This window comes from Varroa jacobsoni, unplaced genomic scaffold, assembly GCF_002532875.2.
Source record: "Varroa jacobsoni isolate VJ856 unplaced genomic scaffold, vjacob_1.0 scaffold_903, whole genome shotgun sequence".
Taxonomy (NCBI): domain Eukaryota; kingdom Metazoa; phylum Arthropoda; class Arachnida; order Mesostigmata; family Varroidae; genus Varroa; species Varroa jacobsoni.
In genome coordinates this window covers 41948-54796 of record NW_019213805.1, presented here as the reverse complement: position 1 = coordinate 54796, position 12849 = coordinate 41948, and the positions used below count along the sequence as shown (strand labels likewise).

General features: G+C 41.6%; 1 protein-coding gene across 2 annotated transcripts in view; it reads right to left on the bottom strand.

The window, feature by feature from the left end:
* Positions 1–321: 321 nt before the first annotated feature.
* Positions 322–12849, bottom strand: part of ko (Stork-head domain-containing protein knockout) — a 29684-nt gene continuing 17156 nt past the window's right edge. For both annotated transcript variants that reach the window (XM_022841045.2, XM_022841046.2), the window contains 8 exons: positions 9242–9461; positions 8275–8909; positions 5647–5783; positions 5294–5524; positions 4818–4941; positions 4461–4696; positions 3902–4337; positions 322–2169 (listed from right to left, as the gene is read on the bottom strand). In XM_022841045.2, coding sequence (XP_022696780.1) covers positions 1924–2169; positions 3902–4337; positions 4461–4696; positions 4818–4941; positions 5294–5524; positions 5647–5783; positions 8275–8909; positions 9242–9461 — 2265 coding nt within the window. In that variant the 3' untranslated portion in view covers positions 322–1923. The remainder of the gene's footprint in view (positions 2170–3901; positions 4338–4460; positions 4697–4817; positions 4942–5293; positions 5525–5646; positions 5784–8274; positions 8910–9241; positions 9462–12849) is intronic.

The window sequence follows — 12849 nt, the reverse complement described above, 5'->3', positions numbered from 1 at the left end:
CATGTCTACGTTATATGTTAAATACTATGCCACCCAGGCAACCACCTCGGCATATGTGGGAAAGACAAGAATGAAACACACAGCGTTCGACCATTTTTTTTATTCAGATCATATTTATGAAAATCTTATCTGTCTGATCCAAAACGGATGCATCAATTTGCAAAACGGACCAAGAATGCGTGCAATTGATTGTTTTTGTAGTGGCAACTCTTAGGATTAGAAAACTTTATTTCTCTTGATTATGCTAAATCCAAGCATTTTATAATGACTTAAATATATGATAAAATATTATTTAAATTGTACTCAAATGAATACACAGGATAACGTGTACAGTGATTTATTGATGGTAAAACATGTCGTCATGCGTTATTTATATGCATCTTTTATTCAAAATGTAATTTTATTATAAAGTACATGAGATGAAAAGTACTCGGTGGATGTGAATATGTTTGAGTGTATTTTTTTTTATATTTAATTGCTTAGGTATCGACCGTCAACCCAGGAAGATTGTATGAGGGTAGTTGACATCATATGTGTATTAAGATAAACGCAGTCGAGGATTTACCAAAAACGATACGATTTTTCTCCCTAAGTGATACGCTGATTTTCCGCGGCAGACGCTTACTGTTCATGACACGACGCGACAGCAGATCATCTCTTCGGCGAGTCCAAGTCGAATTTGTGCATCATCTCGCCATGCATTTTTGTAACTTGCGCCCAAAGGCTTCCGTAGGTTTTTCTATCTGTGCCTTGTCATAAGTATATAAAGCGCTGTGAAATCTGTTTGTTATCATCGAATCCCTATCGTTTTTTCCTTCGCATCGGCTTGTTCTTGTTGTTGGCATTTTTAAAACGGTTGTTATTATCTCGTGTTGTTTCTGCACTTTGGCACACTACAGTTCGAAGTTACTTGTCTGCACATTTGAACTCGAAATTCGATTTAAAGGGTGAAAATCCCATCTCTGAAACTCGAGTCGCTGGCATAGCGGTACAACTATTCAAAAGTTTCTCGTACATATTTTAAAAAGTTCATGGACCTTCAGTAAAAAACGGTGGTCGGGAGCGGTGCGGTCTTCGTCGAAGCAACGCCAGACCTTGCGGCACGCACAAGATCCGCGTTCAGCCGAAGTTTCTGGTTGGGCTTAGAGTAGGGCAGGTAGGGCAGCGAAGGGGTAGACGCTGATACAGTACGAAGCAACGAGAATCATGAGCAACTCTGGGAACTCATAAGCTTATCGATTGTTCCTTGAACGGGGTTCATGAAAAAGTTGCTACTAAGTTGCTCTCAAAAATCATGTAAGAAGAGCACGATGGTCATTTTGGTAAAGAAGGTATGCACGATCCTAACTAGGTGATGAACAAAGAAGCGCCGAGGGCAAATGAAAGGTTTATGTAAGGGTCTTTGAACGGAAGCAGGGAAGGGTAGCACCGCTGGCATTCGTCCCGGAATGCGCTGCAGGTGCCCCGCAATTATATGTAGGTGGTGAAGGTTGCATAAGATTGGGTGAGGATATATTAATATTATTATTGGGTGAATCTGTCTTTTTGAGAACGGTGTCGTGTGGGCAACGGGGCAAATAAGAAAGGAATGACTGCTGATGAACGATGAAGTTGGGCAGACATGCGCCAGGCACCATACTCTCGATATCCGAGCGGCGCATTTTTTTCTGCCAGTACCTAATGTTTACGATTCCGTGCTCAGGCATATGTTTATATAGGGGAGTTCGGGATGTCGCAACGCTATCAATATATGCGTTTTGCCAGGATAATTGACAGGAGATAGACTGCGACGGTGGTCATGTGGCGGGGGGGGGGATATAGCTAAGATCTAGAGATACCTCAAGTATCTATGGTGTAAATCTGTTCTGTCGCTCGAAATACCCGTCCTGACCGATGAATGTGATGATGTAACGTAAGAATAACTTATGATGAAGTCGTCACAAACGACTGCGGTTGAGGTGAGGTCGAGAGGAAGCCCGAATCATCAGCGGAGAGATTGCCGCCAGCTGATGCCGAGGTTTTAGCGCTGGCTACAACGGCCGCCGACGCCGCATTCTCAAAGAAGCGCGTGGCCTGGGTAGACGAAACCTCAGGAGGCGGATCTACCGCATCAAGATCTGTATCCGAGGTTGCTTTCTCATCAGCCGGAATGATCAGCTCAGGTTTTGTCTGCAAGCAAGGCAATGGGCGTTCCCATGGTCGGAGCAGAAGACCGAATGTTAGATACTCTTCAGGTAAGTTTATTAGTGCGTTTTGACACTTCACGTTAAGCACATCTGCCAATTTTCACACCATGCACTCGAACAAATATTAGAACATATACAGAAAACACATGTAGATATAACCTAAATACATTACTAAATATATATAATAATGATTGATCAGCTGAATAGTTGAAATTAACTTTGATGGCGAGTTAGGTGCATTTATATATATATATATATGTATATGAAAACCCGGTGAGATAACCAGATTGTCCTCGAGACTCTAGAAAAGATCTCGTTCGGCATTAAATTTGATCAAAATGTCCTTATACATTAATTGCCATTAATTTTTATTACTATTTATGGCGCAGTTAGTTAAAGCGAATCGCAAAAGTATGTTTTCTAAAACAGGAGAAAACATAGATAGATGAACGGAAGAACGACTGGAGACCCTGGCATGCATTATTTTGGTAAATATAACACGCCCAATCCTAAAACTGCAAATCCGTCTCTTTTGAACTTATTTCTTTTTTTTTTATTACAGATAAGTAGGAAGTTAGAGCAAGATCAAAGCAAAATAATATTGGCTATTAAAACAGACTTATTCACACGTACGATGATGGTTTGGCATAGTTGTCGACGGCTGTTGTGTGGGAGTTGTTGGCTAAATTAAAAATTTATATGTGTGTTTTTTGAGGTTGGCATAAGAGATACCAGCAGAAGAAGGCAATATCTTTCCAAAACACATATTACCATACTGGTGGATTCTATTTCTAACGGACAACGACCAGGTTCGCCTTCGACGAGGTTGTGTTGTAGCCTGCGGTCGTCGAACGTTAGAGAAATGCTGTTAGCGTTAGTAAAGTCGAAAAAGTCAGACCTTTTATTAAATAAAAGCTAAAGGTAATTAGTAATAGATAGCTATCTAACAGAGCAGGTTAGTAAATAAAGCCACATAAGATCATTACATTACTACTAATAGATCCAAGACTATAGCAGAAACAATAGGATTACACTTTTTTCCCCATTAGAGCTAGCTTTCAACGAAAGAAAATTACCTTCAATGTGGATTTTCAGTACTCACACATAAACATTAAAATAAACGTAGGGCAATAAGGATGGCAAACAAACATTTATGCATGGAGATACGACCGCTATCCAAACGGTAGATTTATGTATAGGCCAAAGGCTCCGTGTAGAAATGGTACCATTGACATGAGATAAAACAAGGATATATATGACGGGATTATATGATGTGAATATCACAATTTTTTTTTGCTAAAATCAATTACAAATGATAAATATTGTCAGTGTTCCTCTGAACTGAGGTTGTGGAAAGCTGATCCAAGCACAGATTGTGGCAGAAATTTTTTGAGCACTTTGTGTGTTGAAATAATTGTTGGAAATCCTTTCCATTAAATACACAAGCTAATATTTTTATTCATCTATAGAAGTAGATGCCTCCTGAAGATTACATATTCTATACTTCTAGTGTTTGACACGGTTGGTTTAACTACTTAATTACGGACACACACTTAACACTCACATTGTGCATAATACGAGCAAATTCACTACATATCTAATATATATCTCATCATCTCGTATCTATAAAACTGAGATCATATAAATAGTAACTAAGAAAACGTAACAAAAATCACGTGCAAATCGTAACGGGCAATTACGTGCTGGACACGTACCTTTTCCACCTTTGCTGATGGCAATTGGGGGCTTTCCCTGCCCTTCGGTGTAGCGCATACTGACGTTTTGATATTCGTTACAGTACGGCCTGCTGCATCGGTGACTACATTAACGTCCACAATGGACTTATAATCCCCGGCAACAGGCGCGCAGACGTTCACAGCGTTGCCAGAATAGCCAAGATGCGTATGGCCGCTCCGTACAGAAGAAGCTATGCCATCAATGTTTGTTTCATCGCCGTTAGCTCCAGTGCCCTTCGTATTAGTGGTCATGGTACAATTCCCGGAACTGTCGATCTTCTCTGAGATCGTCGTCGTAGTTCGGGTAGTTGTCGAACACTTCTCTTTGGTGGTGGCACACAGCAGCGGGTTAAACGAGGCGTCGTTGCCAGTGTTATTGTTGTTGAGTGATCGCAGGTACGCATTGCCCGTATACCTAGATATAAAAATGGGTCTAGTTTATTTTTATAAATAGCCTATATAAGATTTTGGCAAGCAGTTGATACTAGGCATCCAACAATCTGTTGCTTAATATAGTTGTTCCGAATTCACAACTGACCTGGGCAGTTGATGCGAACGCGTCGTGTTTCGCATGTTATTGGTGTGGTCGAGCTGCGAGGTACTCAGCGCATCGTTGGTCACTGTTGTCGTATGCCTGATAGAACCAGTTTTAGGCGAAGTCGTGATGACCTGACTGACCTGAGCTCGACTATTGTCGTTCAGGCCACTGAGAGTTCCCAATGTGCCAACACTTTTAATTTCCTTTTCTGTTGAAATCACAGCCTTCCGCGGAAGCTGTCATTGGAAAGAAGTATAACATTGGTTATATTTCGTTACAGTCTAACTAACCTTGTAATGGCATATAATCTATTACATTAATAAACAAAATCTGAATTTCAAGAGCAAAACCAGAAACCTGTGGTGAGTCCTCGTCAGTGCTATGGAACAAGATACTGCTGTGCTGCCGGAAGCGTTCCGTCTGTCGGAACAGATCTGTATTTGGGGGTGGTGCCGGTGGGAAGAGCGGAGGCCGGTTCAATCTGTTAAATATAACCATTTGTATCATTCAACATTTGTTCTTCCTACACTTTGCTCTGAATATGCTCACTTAATAGGAAATCTGCCTTACAAATATAACGATAATATTGAAGCTATAGCTTTTCTCCCAGTGCTGCAATGAGAACGGTCTTGTTTTGATTAGATTTACTTTACTGAGAATAACACTATTAAATAATCGTAATACACTTGACACAAAGGCAACGGCACTAAACCTATCTTTTGCCTGTATGCGCAACGAATACAAAATAACGAATCCCCGATATGTAATCAGTGAACAAACCTTAACAGAATGGTTGTCAATTTTAATGATATCACAATCGTACGTAAGCTAACCTGTATAGTCCGCTAGTAGGATAAGGTGGCAGCGTGGGGATCTTGCAAGCATTTGGCGGCGCGGGCAGATACCGCGGGTGCGTCTTACGCAATTGCAAGGGCGACACGTCGCCTGGTAAAGTGGGCGGCAAACGACGTGGAGTCTGTGACTTTCGGCGAGGAGGTGATGAACTCCTGTGCCGACAGCAAACCTCGTCTGACACGGAGCAATGTCGCCGATGGCGAGTCGACCTGGAAAGCGTCAAGATACAACATCATCATTATGCACCTCATATTCACCTTATTCTAGGAAAATTATCTTTTTTTGCCGTACTTAATAGTAAACCATCACTTCAGACGGTTAAAAGCTATACCTTGAATTCGATCTGGAAGATGTCCGCCTTCTGGAAGATAATTCAGCTCCACTATCCTCCGGCGTGGCATCGCTGCAGCACGAACTCTGTCGAATTGTGTGACAGTGACGAGCAAGACTCAAAGCACGTGACGGGATCTAGGTCGCGAAGGCACACACAAACGTATATATGAGGTCAGCGATATACCTGTATATACTAGTATTTTCCGAGTCTTTAACAAAATACCAGAGGCTGTTAGATCAGTTCCGATAAAATGACCTGGGCTTATCGTCGTAATTTACATTCAAAGTACAACTACAGCAACAAATTATTGGGCTGTTGCAGGCGAATTTAGCGAACTTTTAATATAAATAACTTTTGAACAATGCGTTTCTAGCAGGTTGGTTAGGCTTTAAACTGAAGCGCTGTACGTGAATGGTGCAAACATTTCAAGAACGCATACTGAAGTGCTGAGGACCAGTCAGGACATGACTAAACGTCGGAGCCCGAAAAATAAAAACGCGAAATTGAAGAGACCTTTTACCAGAGCGAAATTTGGCAAAACAATATTGCTGTTTCACACGCAAGGCGTTATGAAATTCTAATCCAAATACTGTAAACACAAATACCGAATAAGAAATGGGTTTCTATTGAATTTACTCCAGGCCAGTTGAAAATGTGTGCGGTATATTCTACAAGTCGTTTCCCTAAGTTTAATCAACAAAACATCCGTTTAGTGCACACAGGTTGATCGTTACAGACGGTGCATAATTTAATCTCTACTGCCAGCTGAAAAGGGACCAGGAGAGAGGATGGCGTCGCCCTAGAAAAAAATGCTTGGTGGCCATGTCGACGAAATTTGGACATGAAATAATAGTAGTACTTGCAATGCACATCAGGGGTATCTGCTGCTACGGGATACTCACTGAAAATGAAATAATAGATACAACCATGGATCGGTTTCATGGACCACTGCTATGATAATAGAAAGCACACAACCCGGTTACTCGACGACAACGCCAGACCTCATTTCCGTACCCCAGCAATAAAGTACCCAATGTACATATTGGAACGTGAATTGTAGGCATGTAGCTGGCCAGAAATCCATAGAACGCCAAAAGAAGTGTGTAAACAATAAAGGCGAGTATCTTTAACACAAAAAAAAATCATTATCCTAGCTGAACTAGCTTAAAAGTTACTTGATTTCAAGGTCCATCGGATTCCCTTGTAACAACCTAATAATGGTTTGAACTCGCATAAATCAAGCGCGATTATACATATAACCACGCATATTCGTAGAAAATGCCATCCTTGATAGCGATCTATACCCCCCCCCCCCCGTACCCGATGAGCCGGCCCATTTTCAGAATGCTTATAACATTGTGAGTTTATTAGAAGTAAATTGGCTGTTTTAAACGATACAAAAATAAACATTTCAGACATTGCTAGTTACTACGCCTCTTGGACCACGAAGAAATTATTTTCTTTAAGTATTTGTTTTGTATCTCCGTCAGTCTTTGGAACATTATTCAAACTCATTTCAGTGCCATAACAACACATACAAATCGTTTCATTCTAATTCATTAATTTACAATGTACGTTATGACTTTCTTCTTGCCAAAGCTGTCTCAGGCTGATCTTTTTTTCAACCTTTTTCCCATTGTACTTACTTTTGCTTAAAAGGCTGTGCTACTATTATTACTAAGAAGCTCATGCTGTGAATGCTGGTTTTTATATACTAACTATATATGTAATAAAAAGTGATTACTTGAGTTGAATGTTTCATAACACCTGCATCATAACTGCTCTAAATAAGCACTAATTCGAGAGTACGAATTTAAGCAGCCTGATAACAATTTCTGTTAGTTTCTGAATACCATATGTTCATTCAGTTATGTCGCTTCTACATTAATCACATAAACCGAAAGAATAAAGAAAAACTGACCCGAGTACTTTTGTGAAATACCTAAGCACCATAGGGTATAGGACTGATCCATCATGTAAAGGCAAATTTCAGACCGGGTTTTTAGGCAGCTAAGAACGACCGACCAATCGCCTGCTTTATCTCAGAACATCAGAAGCAAAATCTACAGTAATGAGGTCGTGCTTGTAATAGTAGGACATTTGATTTCGAGGTAGTAGTTCGTATCAGTATACGTATTAAGAGAGAAAAGACTGTATAGCTAGTAAGTTGAACGAATGTGTTTCATCCCCCTATTTTGTTTTTCGTAGTATTTTATAAAACAAATACTAGTCTACCACTACCCGTCGTTTGTATCACCTTCATTCCGTAGTTCGCCTCAAAAAAGCGATCCTTCACAAATCCTGCTTTCCACAAACTGTGCCACGCATAAGTAAATTATCTAACATCTAGGTTTTTACAGAATTAGCTATATGTTGTCGATAATCTCAATTTTCATACCCTACAAACCATCCAGTAAATTCGATTTGTGTACCCTACTTCATATTTGCAAGCTAATGAATTTATATCTCAGAGACTGATTATTCTTCGATGTTAAGTTGACAAGTTCCGGTACATGTCCGGAACTGTCACACTTACTTTTTGCCTTGTGTATTTATAAAGAATGTACAGGTTTGGAGAATACCTTGTGTCCATTAGACAGAGTAACTTCATAAATTACTGCTCACCTCTTGCCTGATAGGCTGTAACTGTTGATTGTTGTTAGAATTGTGGCTGTCGTGCAGCTGCGCGGTGGCCACGAGTTGTTGCTGCTGACTTGGATGCTGTGCGTGATGGTGATGGTAGCTACCCGCATTTGAATGGGGAGCACGCTGGCGATCTCCGTCGGCCTGGCCAATACCATGACGTAAGCTCTCATGTTGTTGCGTATTATTAACACCGTTTATCAGGCTGCCTGTGGTCTGTTGTTCGCGGTTAACCGAGGTCTGTGTGCTTCTCGAATGGAAGTTCACATAATCGGGATCCTTCCAGTCGACTGGCGGAAATTGAGCGGCAAACGAGAGCCGAGTTTTTGGAGATGTCGAACTCGCACCGGCAGGACCCGCATCTGTTGCTGAGGCGCCAGTCGTCGATGTCGATGAAGAGGTTGCAACAGTCTGATGGTGAAGATGTTGATGGTGGTGTTGATTTGTGCTGCCTGTTGAAGCCAGCTGTGTTGTATGAGGCTCCGAGCGACCGTCTTTGGTCGCATCGCGTCTACCTGTCGACGCTGTCGTCGTATGGACGACGACAATTTCCGGCGAGCTCTTCTCTTTCTTGCGAAAGAAACGAGAGAACATCGACGAACGCTTTGGGCTGTCCCCTGTTCATTTAAACGACGAAAAAGTGCGAAGGACAGGATGGTACAGACAGTGGACAATAACAATGGGTAACAAGCTGTATATGTCATATTGAATCTAGTTTTTCAATGATAAAACATCTAAGTCATATAATTGTATACACAAGATGTGTTCTAGAGAAGGAACTATATCGTACTTCGTAAGCCCTAACGAATCCACTTCAGTCTCGAATTTCTTGCGAAGATTTGGTGATAAAGGCATTCACTTTTTATTCGGATCAATTGGAAAATATTGTGTTCGTTATTAGCCCAGGTTTTCTGCTACTGGCGACTAGTAATTGAAATACCCAACTGACGTTTAGCTAGCTGTGGCGTATGTTGTGCTGCCTGTTGCCTATGAATGTCCCTGCTATTGTCTGCGTGGTCATTTAGGGAGCTTTTGCTGCGATTGTAGAGCCGAACGGATGCACTTCGACAGAGAGGTCCCTTGTCGCGGTCCCTCTCACGAAGGAGTCTCATCGATGCGGAGCGCTCCAGCGTACTCTGCCGCGACTCGCCACTCGACGAGTTCAGCACCTGTGGATGCGGGGGTGCGCGGACCCATGCACGGAACACGAGTGTCACGACATATTACCGTACAGTAGCAGAGCAGCAGTAATAGTGCAGTAGCAAACGTTAGAACAAACAGCAGATGCACGTTAGAGGACGAAGGCATCACGAGAGGTGTTCAGATATGCAATGCCATTAACACAACACATAATCAGTGCACATAGCATCATCGGTGAATTACGACATTGAGACGACGATCACATGAGCGAGAATGATAATCATGAGAAAAGCCAGCATATACGATAATACGAGTTAGGCATACCGCCTCCCTATAGCTTCCCAAGGCAACTCCATGTGCTGATGATCTATTCGAGCTTAAGAGTCCTTATTCAGGTTCAAGATACGTAATTAAACAAAAACGATTTCAAGAAGCCTATAAGAACATCGCCGCTGGTACAAATGTTGTGTCCGCACTGACATTATTACCTTGTGCGTATTTAGAAAACAGAATATGCTTCATTAATAATAAATAATGAATTGATAAAATAAAAGATAACTATTGATAAATGTAGCTCAAGTTCATGTCAGGCCTTGCAACTTATATTTTTCCTTGTAAATTGTTAAGACTATCGATACATCTAAGCAAGTTGTTAGAATTACTAATATTGCAAAATGTCTATACCTAATAGCATTGGTCGTTGTAAAAAATGAATAAAGCTCACTTATAAATTTAAATTTGTTTCGAATTTCAGTTGATTGCCCATAAATTGGAACACAAAATGAATGATGAAATTTCTATTTCATCAAACGCAGCAGGTTTGTATAAACGTGTTTGAGTTAGGCCAACTCTTTGCCTTATCTATTGGGACCATCATAGGATCACGTCATGAAGCCTCATCACAAAAACCTGCCAGTACATACGTCCACACACTAGAACGTATGCCTAGGCAATTGCACCCGTAAAAATTGACCCAGACCAGGTCATTGCCGCATGTACAGACGAAACGCCAAAAGGAAAAAATCTGGCAAATCGAACGGTAACGTAGAATTCAATCATTCATTCATTAATGGGGGCTGTTTTTCCCCCCTTTGCTGAATCACATCTCCATTTTTCCTGTTACACGTGCAAAACATTTCCAAATTTTACATTGACAGAACTCAATTTATAGGTTTTTGGGTTCTAGCTTGTTTTGTCTAGTTGCTCATTGTGTATCTTCAACATCCTAAGAGGGCGCATGCATCGGCATTTCACAAAAATGCTTCTAATAACGATGCGCGAAGTACTGTTGTATATGTTTCTGTATGTATAACAACCTGGACTATAATATCAACAATCATAATAATATGGAACAGTCGCGTGCGGCGGGTCGTTGAACTTTTTTCCTTCAACGCCGGTTATAACAACAACAACAACGGCTGTGACTCAAGTACCATTGTAACAGCATTGACGATAATAATACATAGGGCACACAGTGCATCCACCTTGTCTAGTATCTTGTGTCGTGTCAGTTCGAGGAAGTTTTGTGCTTGTTGTTATTGCGTCTGTGTTTCATATAACGCAGGCCTGAGAGTGTCCTAGTTTGTTTGCGAATCCTAATTGTTTCTCTCTTTCTCTTACATGCACTTACGCTGAATACAGCCACCGCTACGTTTACCGATGTCCAGGTAGAGGGCGTGTATGTTGAATGTGCCATTACAGCAGTGATGTTTGCAGTGCCACCTACTTCACAGAACTTTTTAGCTTGCCTTTAAAAGACTTCGATTTTCTCAAGAGAACAAGTTCAGATTATCGTCGTGCTCTTTCTCACTCCTCGATAGTGGACTGTACTCTGGCAGGAAGTTGCACAGAGTGCGTAGCGGATAGAACATGGCTGGTGATTCGACTGTCAGTAAGCCAGTTTCGTTTGTTAGCCGACCACTCATCCGTCCAGAACCAGATGGAACGAAACCATATGACTTAGAGGCGGACGAGGTCGAGGATAGACTAATAGTTGGCGACGGACCCCGCACGTACGGATACACGAACAAACAGTAAATTCCCATTTACATGAAAAACGAAAAGAAAGCGTGTGGCCATCATTCGTCCATTCTTCGATTTTAAGCCCCTAAATATCATTAATCTCAGGTTTCGAGGTAGTCAATAAAGCCATTGTGACTATTATCCGCAGAACGCGTCGGCAATAGCAATCGTCGTAAAGCGGTAACAACTGCTATTTTATTCACAACTGCTGATACTTTGTTGTCACTCCGTATCGCGTAGATTTCAATTTCCAAAACACTTCTTTTACCAGACTGGTCTACTATAATTTAAGAAATAGCCATGACGAAATCACGATAGTAGTAGAATACTGCTGTTGGAAGCAACATTAACAAAAGCTGCCACAGCTGCTAGTTCTAGGGCGTTGATTATAAGTGTGACGGTGGATGCAAAGAATACCGACAAATAGATAAGATGTGTAAGAATCACAATCAAAGCAAAAAACAGAAGAGATGAAAAATTCGAAAATCTAGAAGGATCTCCGAACAACAGCTCCAGTACTACAGTAGTACTACAGAGTGCACGGACAGGATGGTGGTCGGACAGACGAACTGACTTAATGATCAGTATCATCATTATCAATAACAATGACAACAACAACACTTTCATGATCATCAAAATCAACATCGTTGTCATAGCTCTAGCGGCGCTAGAACTATCGGCGGTAATGGTAGTAGTAGTCATCATCATCGTCATCGTCGTCGTCGTCGTCGTCACCGTCGTCGTCGCAGTAGCCAGGCTTTGACAATGACAATCTCACAATGTAGGGAAATAACCGAGAAACGATGGGCTAGCATTCATATACACACACAGACCATCACACACACACACACACACACTTACAAACACAGGTGCACAGAAGGAGCGGTCGAGAGCAATAGAGAATCATCATCAAAGGAAAAAGGAAAGAAACGACAAGCAACGGATGAATGAAAGAACCGACGAGCAGAAGGAAAAGCACCACCTACGAAATGCGGCTACAACGACAGGCATTATAGACGGCACCGCGTGCAATGCGATATTGGCCCTATCGACAATAGGCCACTATGTATATACATACACATATACTTCGTATCGTGTGTCTATTAATGAGTCTCTGTGCATGTTTGTTTATATACAAACGAACAGTATGAAGCCAGATATCAGTTGCATGAACGGCGGACCCACTACCCAGCCTGATACTATATTGCTGTGTCGTTGACATTCGAGCTCCAGAAGCGCATAAACACAACATCACACAGGCTTGCGGAGAGCCATCATAGCCGATCATTTCCCGACCGGTTAGGTATCCAGCACCAGTCTATATGGACTAAAACGGACCGACACCCCAGATGTCGCCTGTTCTTGCCCGTAGCCTATACATATGTATAGCAATAC